This window comes from Pinus tabuliformis, chromosome X, assembly GCF_031772625.1.
Source record: "Pinus tabuliformis cultivar Carrire ecotype Pingquan chromosome X, CPIR1, whole genome shotgun sequence".
NCBI lineage: Eukaryota > Viridiplantae > Streptophyta > Pinopsida > Pinales > Pinaceae > Pinus > Pinus tabuliformis.
Genome location: NC_142308.1, coordinates 1,265,377,800 through 1,265,397,234, shown reverse-complemented (window position 1 = coordinate 1,265,397,234; position 19,435 = coordinate 1,265,377,800). Strand labels below are relative to the sequence as shown.

The 19,435-nt window shown below is 38.7% G+C and overlaps 1 protein-coding gene across 1 annotated transcript; it reads right to left on the bottom strand.

The window, feature by feature from the left end:
• Positions 1–17,097: 17,097 nt before the first annotated feature.
• On the bottom strand, positions 17,098–18,529 carry LOC149144601 (F-box/FBD/LRR-repeat protein At1g13570-like). The gene is made up of 2 exons (XM_089452206.1): positions 17,483–18,529; positions 17,098–17,382 (listed from the first exon to the last, which is right to left on the bottom strand). Exons 1-2 carry the CDS (start codon positions 18,527–18,529, stop codon positions 17,098–17,100), a joined length of 1,332 nt encoding a protein of 443 aa, XP_089308332.1.
• Between the last annotated feature and the right edge of the window lie 906 nt (positions 18,530–19,435).

Here is a 19,435-nt window from a genome sequence, read left to right as displayed (position 1 = left end):
AGAGACTTAAAAGAAGTTGGAAAAAGAAAATATGGTCCTTAAAGGATAATATCAAATAGAGGATAAAAAGAAAATTCATCCTACTCGTTAGGATGAAAGGAGATGAATGGATTCCATGATAAGAGGGAGTAGAATTCTTTAAGTTAGCCTCTCTCTATAAAGTCTCTTTCTAGACTCCTATATCATGCATAGAATGCGACTAAAATATGTTATAGGATGTGGTGCAACATTATGGAGGTATTAGAAACAAGATCTCATGACATCATCACGAGGGTGACTATGATAATGAGCATAAGATACATTTGTCAACAACTTAGGGTTTCTATGAAAGAATGCAAGTTGTAGGCAACAACTTTTCAGAACTAAAACATTCTAAGATTGCTCATCATGCAACAAAAGGGAAACATCTCTTGGATAGGTATCTTTAATATCCTCAACATTCTCTGATGGAATCTTCCCTAGAACATTCATCGATCCAAAGGTGAAGCATGTGTTTCAATAGAAACTCCAACGTATGGAGTTCATGAATGATGATATGATGATGTGAGAGTAGTCAAGGAGTTGAAGATCTTTCAATCAAGGAATATGTTGAAAGAAGCCTGGACAACGTAAAGTTAAAATGAGATATGCATACTTGTATTTAAGTTTTATAATGTCATGTTGTATGGTTGCAGATCAATACTTATATCTCGAGAAGGATGATCGAAGGAAAAGGATCTCCTCCTCTGAAAGGATGAAAAAAGAGATAAGTCGCACCAGATGAAATCAACATAATATGTCCTCCCATGAAATATGAGGTGGTTGAATACAATTACATAACTCTGATTAGAAAACTCCAAAAACCACCTCATAATGGAAAGTGTAAAGAAGGAAGAGATCATGAGATATGAAACCCTGACGAAGGCAATCAACATCCAAAAATATCAATTAGACTTGACTAAAAAATCTCTCATACATATATGAATATTCTGATGAAAAAGATGTAGACACTTGACAATGGATATCTTTGGGAGATGCATCAACATGAATGCAGGATGTTCATACCTAAGAAAATATGTCATGATGAAGAGCCACCTAGTAATGTACGATTTGATTTAATGATATATTTGATTTCTTGGATAATATTTGGATAAGTTCATGCAAGGCTACTTACAAGTACAATTAGCATTCATGTGACGAATGGAAGAAACATGATGAGAAATAAGTAGTCATATGAAGAAGGCCACTTTCCATGAAGAAAGGAATAACATGACGAACTAAGGAGGAATGTGATCAATGATTTTTTCCCTACAAGAAATAATATCAACTAACTTTCATGACATCAAGGAGAAAAGTTGATAAAGAAGCTAAAGGACCCATGAAGAAGAATTTGTTCATGTATAGAAGAGTCCCTAGCTAAGAGACAGCTCTGATAGGGCCCTGATCAAGATGGAGTTTGGATTAGATCACCCCTGAATAAAAAGGAGTGGAAATTGTGTTTTTTCTATCTCATGTATCATGCACTATGTTGTCGCTCCCAAAGATAGTCTTCGATTGCTTACAATCATAATGCCTCGGTACATCTAAATCGATCGATGTGTCTCAAATGATTCTCAAGTAGGAGGAGACATCACCCATGTTCGATATACATATATAAAAGGAATGAGTTAGTTCTTTCATCCAAAGGTACAGGTCAGGTATTTCAGTATTTTTGCACATACACAGTTCCTAGAAATATAATAGAAAATAGTGGAGGTTGAGCACTTCAAAGGCTTATAGTTTAATAAGCTTTATGGAATAAATGAGAGAAGACAAAGAGAAGGGACAACTCAAAATGTAGAGCTCAAAGAACCAAGAATTATATATTAAAAACATAGAGCCTGAAACCATGAGATTTGCTACAATTATCTGAGTTACAGTTAGATATAATGGACTGAAAAAAGAAACTAGATGCTCTAATTCACGTAGTGGAGTTTTAAGATATAACTTCAACCCATCAAACAGGCATGTGCATTAACGACTCAATGCAAATGAATCTGTAAGCAAGTATTAAATATTATAACATCTATTGTTAAATGAATTCAGAGAATAAAATAGACAAAATGGATGAAAACAGGAAATACCACACTGTAATACTCAAAGGGGGATCACCACTACCCCTTCGATATTCTGCAAGATCTATGTAACTAAGTGACACAGTCTCACAAAAATATCGTCCATTCTTTGCATATCAGAACCTTTATTCAGTGTTTCTAACCCCTATTTATAAGAAGAGGGGGTGCGTTATTAATCATGATACAATATAAAATATCCCTTGGCCGAGTCTCAGTTGTCAGATTAGCTTGTTGTCTCGGCCAAGGAAGGCTCTGTGTCCAAAAAACATCACAAAAAATAGTAATTGCCTCATAAAAGAAAGAAAATCGTAAGATCACAAAATATATGAAACAATAATGCAATATCTCTATGCCCATCCCTCTAATTACTTTGGCTTTAGGCTGCATCTAGTTCGCGGTATGATCTCCTATGGTTCTCAGCTAACTCCTGTCATTTCTTCCTTTAGTGCCTTTGGCAATGACCTTGGAAGCAGGTCAAAAAGATCCATTTTTGAGTCCACCCATACTTGGTTTTGAATGCTCAATCTTCTGTATGTAGTGTTACAGTTGTTTTCGGCACCAACTTTGGATGCGTATTGCAGAATAGTTTTCTCATGAATGTGCCCACGCCTAGTTTGAAAGATCCATCCCTCCATTAAACACACCAACTGCCGACCCATATGTCTTTTAAAGATCTGTGTAGTCCTACACTATTGGTGCCTTGATGTAGTGTAACAATGAAGTTTGTCAACTGCAGGCTTTTTACCTCTAAAATAGGCGAAATGGGCAATATTTTGATTTCCCCCTTAGCCCCCCTTCGATGTGGTGCCCTTATCTCTGTTTTCTTCATATAACCACAGGCTAAGAACAGGGGCTTTAACCTTTCAGGCACTAAAGCCTTTAAACTTGTGTTCGGGAGGATTTTTATTTTATAATGTGAAATTCCCTTTTATTTTCTCTTACACCACATCGGTCGAAGTCCGAACGCGAAATCTTCATCAAATAGAGACTATGAAATATCGCATATGGGGGCTTCTTCCTTATCAAAATCGCAACTGGGGAGGAGCATCGGCGGAGGAAAGAATTTTCATTTTGTGTGATCACCAATATGTGGGATGACATCATCATTGGCACGTGTCACCCTGTGAGTTGTGACACGTGTCACCCAAAAATGACCCCATAGCACGGCTGAAAATGTTGAAATCAAGTGACACATGTCCCCTACCACGTCAACATCTGTACTGCCGCATGTCCTTCATACTACCACATCATTGATGACATCAATTTCCATTTCAGTTGTGAGGACCAATTGTACGCTACCACATGGCCTCCTGCAGGAGAGAGAAAAAGTCTTGCTCGACCTTGTTTTCACGTGCATTTCCTTTGTTCATGAATTTTGGCCCTCCACGGAACTTTCACAATGTATCGCAAAATCGGTACCTGAACGGTCTTGGAATGAGAACCTCCCAGATTCGCCAATATTGTGGGATTACAGGATGAGGTATTAACCATACCATCGTACCACCACATGGAGGAGAGAGAAGGGGGCAACCTGACCTTGGTTTTTCCATGCTTTGCTTTGTTAGAATTTTTTAGCCCTGCTGGTAATTTCACACTATATCGCAAGATTGGCCCCCCACAAGGTTTTGGATTTTGTTGTGACAACGGGACTGTGGGATCTCCAAGATGTGGGATGCGGGGCCTAGTGGGACCTGTAGGACTGCGGGATCCGCAGGATGCGGGGACCTGTGGGATGTGAGGACCTACAGTATGCGGGGACCTGCGAGACTATGGGATGCGATATTGGTGTTCAACACTCTGAACCGCCGATAACCTTAAGTATGTGCCCCGAGACCTCAACGATATGCCAGATGTGGGACTGTAGGGTTGCAGTATGCGGGACTGCGGGGTTGCGATATGCAGGACTACGGGTACTGTGCCACATGGTGCCCATGAAGGAGACAGAAATGGGGTCCTCCTGCCCTTCCATTTTCAATGATTTTTAATGTAAATCAGCCTCTGCCCTTCCCTGTCGCCTTAACACTATTGGCATGCTCCCACCCGCAATTCCTTAAGGATGGCCCATAAGGAACTGTGGGGGTCATGAGGGATGCAAGATTGTGGTATGTTCAATATGCTCAACTTTCTATGCCCGGGCTCCTCTAATAAGCTCTTTTACTGCACTTCAAGGCAACATGACTGCTGATCTTCCATAGGCCATATCTTCTGATGCAAAGGTCCATTTTGGGACTTTTGTATACCGTTGGAAAGCTCATTTCAGGAACTATGCAATGGAGAGGGTTTAATCAAGATTTGATAGCTTCCATGATTCAGGAAATCACTTCAAATTCACTTCTCTTATTCATCTTGGACAACTGATCATTTGCAAAGCAGTGAGTGATCAATGAGTAATACCATTGGCTCCACTGGGGACAGTGCCTTGCTAGCAAGGTGTTGAGAACTGGAACACTACAAACTACTCCTTTAGGCATGGACTCACTTCTAATCAAAATATAACTTTCATGAAAGTAGAAAGCTTTACATAAAATGAAAATTCAAATAATAATCAATACACACATTGAATATTTACAATGAGTGTAAGACAGGTACTTCTAATTTTGAAAATAAAATTTGAGGAACTGACCATTCACTAGAAGTTTGAACAGTTCACCATCCAATTTTTCAAGTAGATATGTGTTGTTCCCTCTCTCTTCTGCAATCCTGAAGGGGCCAAACCATATAGGATCGAATTTTCCATTTTTTCCTTTGTCATCCCGTCGGACATCCCACCTGAGAACTAAATCTCTTGGTTGAATAGGTTTTTCCTTGGCCTTCTTGTCAGATAGAGATTTCATCTTTTGTTGGTAATTGGATATTTTCGCCTCCACTTGTTCTCTATTTTGCTGAAGCTCAACCAACTAGTTTATCCTCCTTGTCAGGGTGTTTGGTTCTTCCTCAACGTCTTGTAGCAACCTTGCTACTGGCATTGATAGTTGGATCGGGAAGACAGCAATCTTGCCACACACTAGTTCAAAAGGTGATTTTCCGGTGGATCATTTAGCCATTGCCTTGAGGGTAGTATGGAGTGGAGTGCCCAATAGCGATATTATATTTATGGAAGAAGCTGGTGAAATTGGTAGATTTGAATACTTGAGCATTATCATTGATGATTTTGAAAGGACAACCCAAGTGGGATGGTATGTCTCTTTCATGAATTTTATTACCACTGAGTTTGTAGCATTTCTAGTTGGGATGGCCTCTACCCACTTGGTGAAATAGTAAGTGGATGTTAATATCCATTTGTGCTAGCCACTGGATGGTGGATTGATCTCCCCTATGAACTTTAATCCCCACTATTTAAAAGGCTCCTCCACATCCACAAGAATCAGTGGGAGAGGAGTAAACTTCTACCTTTTAGCAAACACATGGCATTTCTGACAAATCTTGACTCTAGAATGAACATCCCCAAACATCGTAGGCCACTACAATCTATACTTGAGTATTTTGTGTGTCGTGGTCTTCTAGCTGTGACGCCCTCCATAGACTCCTTCATGAAACTCCCCAATCACTTTATGGGTCTTTCCTTCCACCAAACATAGCAACCATACCCCCATAGGGTCCTTATAGTAGAGTAGGCCATTGGATATGATATATTTTTGCACTTGCAATCTCAGGCTTTGGTATTTGGATGTATCCATCCCCAAAGAGCACCTTAGGAATAAGAGGTAATGAATGATGTTATTATACCAAGATGATCCCTTGTATTTGGTATAGATTTCATACTTAGATGTTTTAAGATTGCTTTGGTGATCCTCTAATCCGCCTTCCTCTATGATCAATTTCATCCCTAGTGCTTTGTAGTTGGATTCAGATAAAACCTTGGCCAGCACCTGGCCTTTAATGAGATTGTTAGGCTTTATTTCTAACTGTTATTCATGTATTTTCGTTATCCACCTACCCCTCTTTCCTTTGTTGTCTCCCTGCACCAGGATGTCTTTGATTGCTATCATTGGGACAAATGTTGTGATTTTAGATTGTAGCACATACATGAGAAATGCCTTCAGAGCCTTTACCAATGGATAGGATTGTTTCTCCAATATATTATATTTTAGCTTAGCATCCCTTAGGACTTGGTTGGAGAAGGTGATGTGTTTCTCATAACCCGCTTTATTTTTTTGTAACAACATTGTAGCGATGGTATGTGGAGAGGCGAAAGAAAAGATGTAGAAAGGAACTAAATAGATGACACTGGCTAACACTAGGGCTTCAGCCAAATATTATTTGATTTGACTAAAAGAATAATGGGGGAAAGGGCTCCATTTGACCTCATTTCCCTTCTTGAGCATGTCTATAATACCCTTGACTATCTTTTCATAGTTTGGTATAAATCACCTTAAGAAATTTATTCTCCCCATGAAGGCTTGGAATTATTTATTATTCATGGGTAGATGAATGTGGTTGATGCTTTCAACTCATTTAGGATTTATCTTCACACCCTCCTGCACTATTATATGTCTTAGGATTCAGGGAGAGACCATATCTCCTACACTTCTCAAAGGTGAGTTTTAAGTGAAGGATGTGTTCTTCCTTAGTGTTGGAAAAGATTGTGATGTCATCCAAGTAGACCACCACGAATTTTTCTTGCTCCCCCATGAAATCTATGTCCATGACTATTTGAAATGTGGCCCCTGCATTTATCAGCCAAAAATGCATGTGATCATAGATGAATGTTCCCCACATGGTGGTGAAAGTTGTCTTTTCCTGATCCTTGAGATGAATTGCTACTTGATTGTGTCCAAATAACCATCCATCATGGACATTATGGCTGAACCAACCACCTTATGCAATATATTATCCATCTTGGGCAATGGGTAGTTATCTTTCAAAGACGCCCTATTTAGATTCTGGAAGTCTACACATAGCCTTATCTCTCTATTCTTTTTTTGGACCGAGACCAAATTCACTACCCACTCAAAGTATATTCAAGGTACTATGATCTTTGCATGGAGCATCTTACTTACCTATCTTTCAATGGAGGGGAGTAGGAGAGGATTTATCTATCTGAGTTTCTAGTTGTAGGGTTTCCTTTATCTTTTCAAGGGAATCTTATGTTGTATGATGTTAGTATCAATGTTTTTAAATCATCATAAGACCAAGAAAAAGAATCTTTGTAGGTTTTGAAAAGATCTCAATACCTTTGTTTGTAATGCAAGGGGATTCCTTTTGACATCTTGATCATCTGGGGCTCCTCCTCCGATCCAATGTTGCAATCTTGTACTTGATCATCCATCTCAGGAGCCATTTGTTTGACAACTATGTCATCTTTATTAAAAAGCCTTTCTAGTGGGACTAGTCTGTGAGGGATAGTATTCCCTTTCAGTTGCAAAAATTTGTGCCAATCCACTGTGTCTTTTGATGAAGTGGCTTCTTAATCTACTTCTTCTTCTTCTTCTTCATCAGTAGTGGAGTTAGAAAACTACCCAATGACTTCTATGAATCATTTCACTTGCTTGTCATCTTCAAAAACCTACCAGTTCTTGATTCTATCAGGTATGGAGGGTCTATACTTGACTCGCACCTCATATCTAAGGTGAGAATTTTGAGGGGGGCCTGAAAGTGCTTGCAGCTACAACAAGGGGGTCGGCCATTATATTTCCTTCTCTTGGCAGAAATTGGATATTAAAAGCCAGGAAGAAATTTTCAATTAAATCCCACTCTTCATTGTGGTAGGTCCTCGATCTAGGGTGTTTGCCTTGGCATTGATTTTTGATTTGTATTATGACTAGCTCAGAGTCTCCATAAACTATTAGGCATTCAATATTCATATTTTTTGTAGTTTGTAACCCAAGGAGAAGTGATTCATACCCCCCCACATTGTTAGTTACTTCAAACTCTCTCTTGAATGAGAGGGGTATCATGCGGCCCTTAGGAGATACCAAAAATACTCCTTCCCCATTTCCATCTTTTCAATTCGCTCCACCAAAATATAATTTCCATACTTTGCTTTCACTTGAATGTTGATGTTCTACCTAGCATGTTAGGTGGACTAATGTTTCCTCTAAGATAAACTCATCTTCTTCTAGGAGTAGACAAGAGAGGTTACTTTCTTTTCCATACATTGGGGAGTTTTATGAGCCTTTAGCTGAGGTCACAGTTTTTAGAAACCTATATTCTCTACATATCCTCCTTTGTTCTCCTCCAAAGATGGGAATGGTGGCATAAGTTAGATCAAACTTGATAAAGCCCCCCACCTTGGAACCCCGAGATCTAGACAGTAGCATGCCAAAATGAGGGTGTATATCTTACAGTATTATGTCCATTACCATGCCCTTCATAGGGATCTAAGCCAGTTTCACCTCCAAATCCTTTATCATTCCCAAAAATTTGACTCTCTTGGAGTCAAAGGAGTATAGGTTGTTGTAGGGCGTAGTGATTTTCAAGACAATATGTTTCATTACTTCCTATGTCATGGGGTTGTGGGAGGATCTAGAGTCCAAAATGAAATTATGAAAAAGAAGGTCATGGATTCCCAAAGTCACATAGAAAGGTGTAGTAGAAGGATCAAGTTCTTTCACATGCGGCTCAAAGACCTCTATTAGCCTCTCTTCCTCAAGATTTAGTGAATCATGGGTGGGTGGTGAGAGTGATGGATGCATGAATTGAGATACCTAAGCTTTATAAGTAGGTTTCTTTAGAAGCTCAGTCATTGGAACAAAACTCTTTACCTATTCAAGCTCCTTTTGAAGGTTGAATGTAGATTGGGTATTTTCTATACCTCGTAACGCTGCTTCTCTTTCACTACCACCAGTTTTTTTCTACAGTACAGGTGCCTCCTTTGCTGTGTGACCCTTTCAGATATGTCTTTCCTTATTCAAGGGGAATTTTCCCCTAGCAATGTTAGGATTCAACTTACCTTTCCCTTTATATGGTACTAAGGAAATAGTTTGGGGGGCAGTCGGTTCTTGTTGTTTTGGCTCCCTTGACCTCTTTCTTCAAGATCTTCGATCATACCTTTGGTGTAGCTATGCTTGCATGAAATCTACCAATTGTTTATAATAATAATCTATATCTTCCTCCTTTGTTGTTGTTTCTCTCTCATGAATGACCTCCTAGTGAGCCATATCTCCATGTTCTTCTCCATATAAAGCAAAATATAATTTTCCTTCCATCTCCTATATATCTGACCATTGTTCATCGGGATAATCTTCTAAATATAAAGGATGACGGATCTGGTCTGGATATTCTTTTCTTTCTCCTGGAAGTATCTATAAAAAGGGCCTTCTATATTGTGGGTTATAACCTCGGTTGTTGCCTTGAGTATTTTGTTTGGAGAGACTCGTGTTCTCAATTTCGAGCTTTCCAACCTTATGGGACAAACTCATGATGAGTTTATCCAGTTCCTCCAACTTTAGGTTTGGTGATTCTCTTGTATGACCAGAGGAGGAAGCTTCTTCTTTACCTCTTCTATTCCCAGTGGTTTCCTACTTTCCAATTTACTTCCCTGTTGAGGTAAAATTTGCTTCTACTTCAAGAGCATCGACTTGGAGTTGATCTAAAGTAGGCGACCTACTTCCTGTTAAGGTAAAACAAAAGTCAGATTCAAAGGCTCCCAAGTAAGCTACGCAAGCAGCAACTGGAGGAGGCTTTATCTTAGAAGGAAAGTTGTTATATTTCTTATTTAACCTCGTATTAAATTATGAGATATCCTACTTTGGATTCTTCCAGATGGCATTGAACTCGATGTGGAGGTACTCATGATTTCTCTTCTCACCCCACTTTTGTTTGAAGGAGGTTTCAAGTTCCTCCCAAGCGGTGATGGAGGCATTTGGTAGGGCTTTAAACCATTTTCTAACTTCTCCATCAAGGCACTGTACAAAAAATCTCAGAACCACATGCAACTATTCTACATTCAGGTTCTCAGCAAAAGCACAAAAGGCTTGAATGTGTTTCTGAGCAGAATTTTCATCTTCCCCATTAAACTTAGGGAGAAGATTTAAGTAGTCCTGAGCAATAACACCTAGGGGTTGACGTAAATTGAGACGTGCATACATATTTAGAAAAATTCATTGAAGAGCCATCTAAATTAGTGGAGGGGGATTAAAATTTTCTCAAGGAACTGGGGTCAAGACCACAGTGGTTCGAGGGGAAGCAGGGTATGTCAGAATTTTCGGAGCCAATCCTGAATAATGAGCAACAATGGGCTGAGAATTCTAGGAGGATGTTGTCAAGGCTAGTGAGATGGTAGCACAGGTAGGGGGAGATTTCTCTTTCTAGACTTTCCAAAAAAATATTTTTTCAGCGTCAGATACAAATGGGGCTTTCTACTGAGAGGTGTCGAAGTGAGTATGAGGCCTTTTAAAAGCTAGTGTGATGAATGATAATGAGGGGGGGTGTGGAGTTTCCAAGGTGATGTGAATTCAATCAAAATAGACTTCTCTCACCTACACGAAGGGTGCTCAATTTTTCATATCCTAGGGAAAAAATCCTTCAATACGTTCCTCGACAATGGTGCCAGAAGATGATATCACTCCCAAAGACAGCCTTAGATTGCTTACAAGACCAGTGCCTGCGTACATCTAAATCAATGTGTCTCAAATGATTCTACAAAAGGAGGAGACACAACCCATTTTCTATACACATTTATAAGAGGCATGAGTTGCTTATTTCATCCAAAGATACATGTCAGGTATTTCAATATTTCTGCACATGTAGAGTTTCCATAAATATATTAGAAAATAGTGGAGGTTGAGCACTTTAAAGGCTTACAGTTTAATTATCTTTATGGAATAAATGAGAGAAGACAAAGAGAACGGATAACTAAAAATGTAGAGCTAAAAGAAACAAGAAATATATATTAAAAGCATAGAGATTGAAACCATGAGATTTGCTACAATTATCTGAGTTACAAGTAGATATAATAGACTGAAAAGAAAATGGATGTTATGATTCATGTAGTGCAGTTTAAAGATATAAATTCAACCCATCAAACAGGCATGTGCATTAACAGCTCAATGCAAATGAATCTGTAGGCAAGTATGAAATATTCAAGCATCTATTGTTACATGAATTCAGAGAATAAAATAGACAAAATGGATGAAAACAGGAAACAACGCACTGTAATAATTCAAAGGGGGAACCACCACTACTCCTATGATATTTTGCAAGATATATGTAACTAAGTGATACAGTCTCAGAAAAATATCAACCTTTCTTTGAATATTTAGAAACCTTTATTCAGTGTTTCTACCCCCTATTTATAAGAAGAAGGTGTGCGTTATCGATCATGATACTATACAAAATATCCCTGGGTTGAGTCTCAGCTATCAGATCAGCTTGTTGTCTTGGCCAAGGAAAGCTCTTTCTCTAAAAAGCATCACAAAAAATAGTAATTTCCTCATAAAGGAAAGCACATCACAAGATCAAAAAACATATGAAACATTAATGAAATATCTCCACACTCATCCCTGTAATTAGTTTGGCTTCAAGCTACATCTACTTCATGGTATGGTTTCCTATTCTGCTCATCTAACTCATGTCATTTCTGCCTTTAGTGCCTTCGGTGTCGACCTTGGAAGCAGGTCATAAAGAGCCATTTTTGACTCCGCCCATACTTGATTTTGAATGCTCGATCTTCTACATGTAATGTTACAGCTGCGTTTGGCGTCGACTTTGGATGCATATTGCATAATAGTTTTCTCATGAATGTGCCCACACCTAGTTTGAATGCACCATCCCTCCATTAAACATCACTACTACCAAGCTAAATATCTTTGAAAGCTCTGCACAATCCTGCACTATCAATGCCTTGATGTAGTGTAACAACAAAGTCTATCAACCATGACATTTTTACCTCTAAAACAGGCGAAACAAGAACTTTTTTATTTCCCCCTTAACCCCCTTTTGATGTAGTGCACTTAACTCTATTTTCTTCATATAACCACGGGCTAAGACCAGGGGCTTTAACCTTTCAGGTGCTAAGGCCTTTAAACTTCTGTCAGGGGGCCTTTTTATTTTATAATGCAAAATACCCTTTGATTTTCTCTTACACTGCATCGAAAGTCCGGACGCAAAATCTTTATCAAATAGAGAATATGAAATATCGCATCTGCGGGCTTCTTCCTTATCGCAATCGCAGTTGGCGAGGAGCATCAACGAAGGAAATAATTTTCATTTCATGCGATCACAGATATGAGGGATGACATCATCATTGCCATGTGTCACGTGTGAGTGGTGACATGTGTCACCCAGAAATGGCCTAATAGGACCCATGAAAATGCTAAAACTGAGTGACACGTGTCCCTTGCCGCATCAATGTCTGTACTGCCATGTGTCCTCCATACTACCACATTATTGATAGCGTTAGCTACAATTTTAGCTCTAAGGACCAATTGTACACCGCCTTGTGGCCCCCTAGAGGAGAGAGAAAAAAGCCTACTTGGCCTTGTTTTCACGTGCATTTCCTTTGTTCCTGAATTTGGGCCCTCCCATAATTTTTACATTATATCGCAAAATCGGCCCCTACACAGTCTTGAAATGAAAATTTCATTGATTCATCGATATTGCTGGATTGCGAGATGCAGGATTTACCATATCGCCATACCGCCACATGGAAGAGAGAGAAGTGAGCGACTTGGCCTTGGTTTTTCCATGCTTTTTTCTCTTAGACTTTTTCAGCCATCCTTGGTTATTTCACACTATATCACAAGATTGATGCCCGGCAAGGTTTTGGAGTTTGATGTGACTGCAGGACTCCGAGGTCGCCAAGATGTGGATGCGAGGATGGGCGGGACCTGCAAACCTGTGGGACTTGTGGGATGCGGGGACCTGTGGGACGATGGGACTTGTAGGATACGATATTGGAATTCAACACTTTGAGCTACCGATAACCTTAAGTATGTGCCCCAAGACCTCACTGATATGTCAGATGCGGGACTGCAGGTAGTGTGAAGTTGTGGGACTATGGGGTTGTGGGATTTGGGACTGCGGGTAGTGTGTGATGTGGCTCCCCTGGAGGAGAAAGAAAGGGGGTCCGCCTACCCTTGGTTTTTCAATTATTTTAAGTGTAAATCAGCCTCTACACTTCCCTAATGCTTTAACATTATTGGCATTCTTCTTGCCCCGCAATTCCTTAAAGGATGGCACATAAGGAACTACGGGGGTCATGTGGGATGCGGGACTATGAGATGTTCAATATGCTTAACTTCTTATGGCTGGGGTCCTCTAATAAGTTATTTTCCTTAGTTCAATGCTACAAGACTCATGATCTTCCATATGCCATATCTTCTGATCTAGAGGTACATTTTGGGACTTGTATGTATTGTTGGAAAGCTCATTTCAAGCACTATGCAATGGAGATGGTCTAATCAAGATCTAATAACTTCTGTGGCTTAGGAAATTACTTCAAATTCATTGCTCTTATGCATCCTAGACAACTAACCATTTACAAAGAAATGAGTGAGGTGTGACGAACAACACAATAGACCAGCACTAATAACTATAAGTCTAGGTGAAGGTCATGAATGGAAATGTAGACACATGATAGACACAACATTCTTGTCTTCACGTCAGAAGAAATAATGATGGATCGGGTAATCATTTGGAATTTGATGCTCTTTGAGGATGTGTAGGGAATCCAAGATAAGAGTAGGAAAGAGGACTAATATTCTTTGAGGGCTGGGAACCCAAGATAAAATAGTCCTAGAAGGTAATACTCAGTGAACACCCAAGTGGGTATGTACCTTAAGAGAAAATGATAAAGGTGTCTATGAATCATTGGTCTCACCAACATTTTGCTTTGATCTTATGAGAGGTAGAGTTGTTAATGAAGGCCTTGCTATAAAAAACGTTGGTTACTATGATGTTATAACATATGGGTTACCAATCCTTCTTATGAGAAATTATTTAGATTGAGAATGACTAAGTGCCATTGTAAATACCTCCCTAGTTAAGAGGGAGTATTGAAGAGAAGTGTAACTTGGTTCGGTATTTGTAACTGTAATTTTGATCTTTGTACTTATAAAAAAAAAGAAATATTATTTTTGTAGATTATTCGAAAGAGTTTCTTGCTCATTCCAAAGGTCTAGGAAAGTCAAACAATCAAAGTCATGTTAAAGAGATATTCTTGAGCATGAATATGGGTCAAGCTAGTGTCAAATAACCCTCAAAGACAAGCACCATCCTCCAAAGAAGAATATTGTTAGCGAAATGATGGAGAGATCAGCTAATTCAGGCTCAAAGTATATACAAATGGCATGTCGACTCAATAAAATATAGACATAAGTTCACATTGACATGTTGGCTTATTATGGAGGCATAACACCTAAAAATAGGTGACTAGAGTCACCACAGAAACCTAGAATTTCGTAGAAGCATCTCTACTACTTCATAGGTACAGGAACTCGAATTTCAAATGGCTACATGACTTTCTATCTTCGCATAAGGTTCACACTTCAGATGAAATCACTATAGCTTTAGATGTGTGCTACATAAATAGTAACATTCTCGACATAAGCATGATGATAAGGGTTTCAGTGAAAGAGGGGAACACTCTGTCTCATCATTCTAAACAGTATAATCTTGGCATAGCAGTGATGACAAGAATCTCAGAGATCCCACATTAGTCTACATAGTCTCAACATAATTCGGAAAAGAAGTTCCTATAGTAACACTCTCTGCAGTCATGATCATAAGCATATATATGATCTCAATGGAGACTCTATCACAAGGTTATGATCATAACGAAGGAGCAGCAGTCATGACCTTGATGGGCCTAAGGGCATACCTTAATAATATCTCGTTGGTACAGTTAAGACCTCGATGAAAGTGCAAAGATGTTGTAGCAAATTTGAAGATCATGATGATGACCTTAGTGCTACATCAACGATGATTATCTCAACAGTGACAAAGAAGAGGATTGGTGTCTTGGTCTTGGAGTGGCATAATAAGTCAAGGGTCATGGTCTTGGTGTTCATCAATAGGAATCTCTATAAGAATAATTATGTGTGGGTTTTCCTGATCGAGAGAGAGAGTTTTTGGCCCTTGCAGAATGCCAACATCTTGTATTCTTGTCTCTTTGTTTTTGTTATCTATTTGATGAAATAAGAAACACACACTCTAATAATGTCAAAGAGAAGATTTTGATAATACAAAAATTGAAAATGCCTCACAAATAGTTATCAAGTCAAGAAGAATCTCATTAACTACATGTGCCCCAGATTCTTCAACATGTCCCGCATTCCCATGCCTCCCAATCGCTAAGGGTTTTTATGTTGGAACATCAACCTTAACATCGACCAATAATCATGAGGTCCGCCTTATTCAAAACCTTGTGGAGCGGAACATCATTCCCGAGGATGACTTTATGATGAAGCCCTGGACCACCAACCCCTCCCTCACGGCGCTAGGGCAGAGGACAAATAAACAACTAAGACATCCAACATCCTTCACAAGGATACGGAGGATGAAGAAACAATTGAGACATCTAACATCTAACCATTGACTTGTTCCCAATGTCACCGACGAAAATGACACCTTTATCTTCGAGGAAAAAGTAGGTTTGTCCAAATTTGAGTCAAATTTAACAATAGTCTATAAAATTTGAGTAATTGGATTTGAGTAATTGACTTTGGTATCATCTATTACAACTACTAACCAATAGATCCTCCACAAACCTAAATTGTAAAAGTAACACTACATTTTTATTTTTATTATAATAGTTTAAATAGAAAAATATTAATAAATACATTTAAAAATTAAAATAAAAATAAGAAAGAAAACCAATTCCCATTAAATTTTAAGAAGATAATAATCCAGGTAAAGCAGACCTAAAAGATATTAGAGATCTTAGAAGGAACCAACTCTCCTTGAAATTTAGGAAATTAATTTTCAAGGAAAAAGAGATGGGGCCAAAATAGTCACCATTACCAAATAAGCATTACATACTTTTTCTTAGTTTGGTAATATTATTTATAATTTCTTATTTTTATTCAAATTATAATTATTTAAATTATAAAAATATTAATAAATATATTTGAGATTAAAAATTAAAATTAAAGAAAATTACATACCTTTTTCTAATTTGGTAATATTATGTATAATTTCTTTATTTTTATTCAAATTATAATTATTTAAATGTAAAAAATATTAACAAATACATTTAAAAATTAAAATTAAAATGAAGATTTTTTTTTACAATTTCTAATTTCTATATGAAAGAACCACCTCCCATTAAACTATAAGAAGATGATAATCCTGACAAACATAAAATAAAGGATATTATAGATTTTTGAAGAAACAACTCTCATTGAAATTTAAGAAAATATTTATTAAGGAAAAAATATGTCGATCAGTAAATAGTCACCCATATCAAATAACTGGCATTACCCAATTTGAGAAGATATTTTAATTTAGACTTTCATAATGTAAATGGTAATGGGAGGCCTTAAGGATTAGTTCAACTGGTTAAATAAGTGTGTTGCCCTTTCACTCAACTGGTTAAATAAGTGTGTTGCCCTTTCAGAACCAACTCCCATTAGATTATAAGAAGATGATATAAGAAGATGATAATCGTGACAAACATAAAAGATATTACAGATTTTTTGAAGAAACAACTTCCATTGAAATTTAAGGAAAAAATTATTAAGAAAAAAATATGTCTACTAGTAAACGGTCACCATTACCAAATAACTGGCATCACCCAATTTGAGAAAATATTTTAATTTAAACCTTGATAATACAAATGGTCATGGGAAGCCCTAAGGATTAGCTCAACTGGTCAAATAAGTGCCCTCCCCCCTCCCCCTTCGGGAATCCAAAGGGTCAATTCTCCTGGAAGCCCTTGCCGTTAGGCCCCTTAATCAAGCTCAGATATTTCTGTAAATGTAGCAGCCACCCAGTAACCACTCATATCATTGAACCAAGTGAAAAAAAAATAAATGGTAAAGGTTCGTAATATAATAATGATTGATGCGTCTAAACTTTAAATCCTCATCTGAATGTCTGTTTCATGAAACATGAAAGATGAGGCTCAGAACCTCGTTTGGGAACGGGGTAAAATTCTATGAAGCCACCGGCATGACGACGATGTTGTTCGCCACGGTTCTACCAATTCTTGTAAAAACCGGGTGTATTGCGTCTCCTCGTATTTGAAAGGCAAATCGAAATGCAGATCTTCGAGAGCAGGAGCGCTCTTAAGCAAACACGCCAGCATGTCCATTTCTCTCTCGTCAAATTCCTCCAATACTACCATCACATACCGCAGATTGGCAAGTGGGGGGCTTAAACGCTCTGGTAACTTATCTCTACCTAATTCCTGCATCGCATTACAAAGAAAAATCCGTTCTAACTTCGACTTAAATAGCAAAAAAAACAGAAATTAAATACTAATCATAACCCTAGGAACTATTCCTTACCAGAAGAAACACGCCATTTATTACCAGGTGCTCAAGATGAGGAAGCCCTTGCAGCAGGCTGATAAGAGGAAAAGTCATCTCATTTTCCCTTTCAGCCAACGGATCACAAATGTGAATTCCAAGGTTTTTGAAAGCTTTGAAACTCCCCACTATCTCGACAAATCTCTGCGCCAAGAGACTGTTGTATTCGCCGCTTAAAGTCAAATTCATTTCCAATCCAATCACATTTGTTTCGCACTGCATTTCTAGTGCAACAATCCCAACTGAAAGCTCGTGAAAGAACACCCCATTCACCCTTAGATCATGTACGAAACATACCTCAATGGTTCTAATTGTGGGACAATTGACCGTTAAAACCTCTATATCATCCCATCCCATTATATCTAAAAGCAAAATGTTGGGAGCGGAGATGGTGGGCTTATTCAGACCAGTGCAGCTAGATATTTCGAGCTTTTGCAGAAGTGGGCAATGTGATGCAAACCAGGATAACAAATCATCGGTCAATTGCATGTCTGTGAAGGAGCAAGTAATGAGATGGTTGAATCCAGAGGAATGTGTTGGAATATGGGTGAGAATGAAAGAGTTGAGTGTGAGCGTAGTGAGATGAGTGCAAAAGAAAAGGGCAGGAGGTGGGATTTCTTTTACCCTGGGATAGCCGAGATTGAGGTGTTGGACATTCTTGTCTGCTGCATACTGCACCCATTTCCATACGCTTTCGCGGCCAAATTCCCAGTTGTTATCAATTGGGTAGGTGCGAGTGCCTGTACTATCATTGAAAAGATGAAAGGCCTCTAGATCGAAGCAATGCGATTGCAGAATGCTTGAGATTGCATTCTCTGCCGTGGAGATCAATAACGGATCCGGTGTGACAGGCCCCTGCAAGAGGAGATAAGGACATATTTTGAGTTGGGGTATTTGAGTGTAGAGAAACCTCCATCTTCTCGAAAGAACTGAGCATCTGACTGCCTCTCTGATTGGGACTTTAGAGAGGATGAATCCCAGAATTTCATTTGGTAACGAGGAAAACTTGTCAGAAGGTACCGCCATGATGATGTTTGACAGTGTTAAACTTATTATTACTGCGAAACCTGAGATTGTTAAAATTGTAATTTTACGCCGCGCGGTGGTCTTTTGGAAAACCACCCGGTCTCCCCACACCACCATTCACTGAAGGCGGTATCCATAGTGGAGGCTCCGAACACATTCACACTTCGCCACACGTCTCTTGTACGATGCCCAAAACCGCTTTCCCCGGACAGTAAAGTTCGTTTGGTTTGCTGGAGGTTGGCGTGCGAACCACGTAGGATCGGCTCAGCGATTTGATCGCGTGATCTCAGCCGTCAATTTCCCGAAGGTGCTGTCCGCCCGCGACACATCAAATTTTGTCGTTTTCTTCGTTGACCGCCGTGGAGGAAACGTTGTGGTCTTTAATGTTTGTCGTAGTTTTTTGGTGGAGGCTTTAATATTGGTTATGGGCATACGTCCCATGCCTTTAATATAGTTATGGGCACGTTTAATATGTTTTATATTTTTTTTATATATGTTTTTATATATACGTTGACATAAATATAGTTTATGTGCCGTAGTTTTTTTTTATGTAATAGAGTGGTGGCTGCGTAGAGCTGCAATAGTTTTTGGTGCACAACAGTGCGTTAATTAGGAATACCACAGGGGATGTAATGATTTTGTTCCCCATTGTAAAACTAAAGTTTTGTAATATCCACAGCAGTGGAAAATCTGTGAGAGCAGCACAGTTTTTTTTAATTCCCTCTTTGCACAGAGGAAGAAATATGTAACAGAATGTTTGTTTTAATTAATAGAAATGCTTTGTGACTGTGTAATGGTGTCTTCTGAGTCATTTTGGTTTTAAAGAGGTTCTCTGCAAAAGATCCTGGACAGAGTAAACAGAGCATTGTCTCTGTGGTGAATATTTTGCTGGTTTTGGTATTTTCC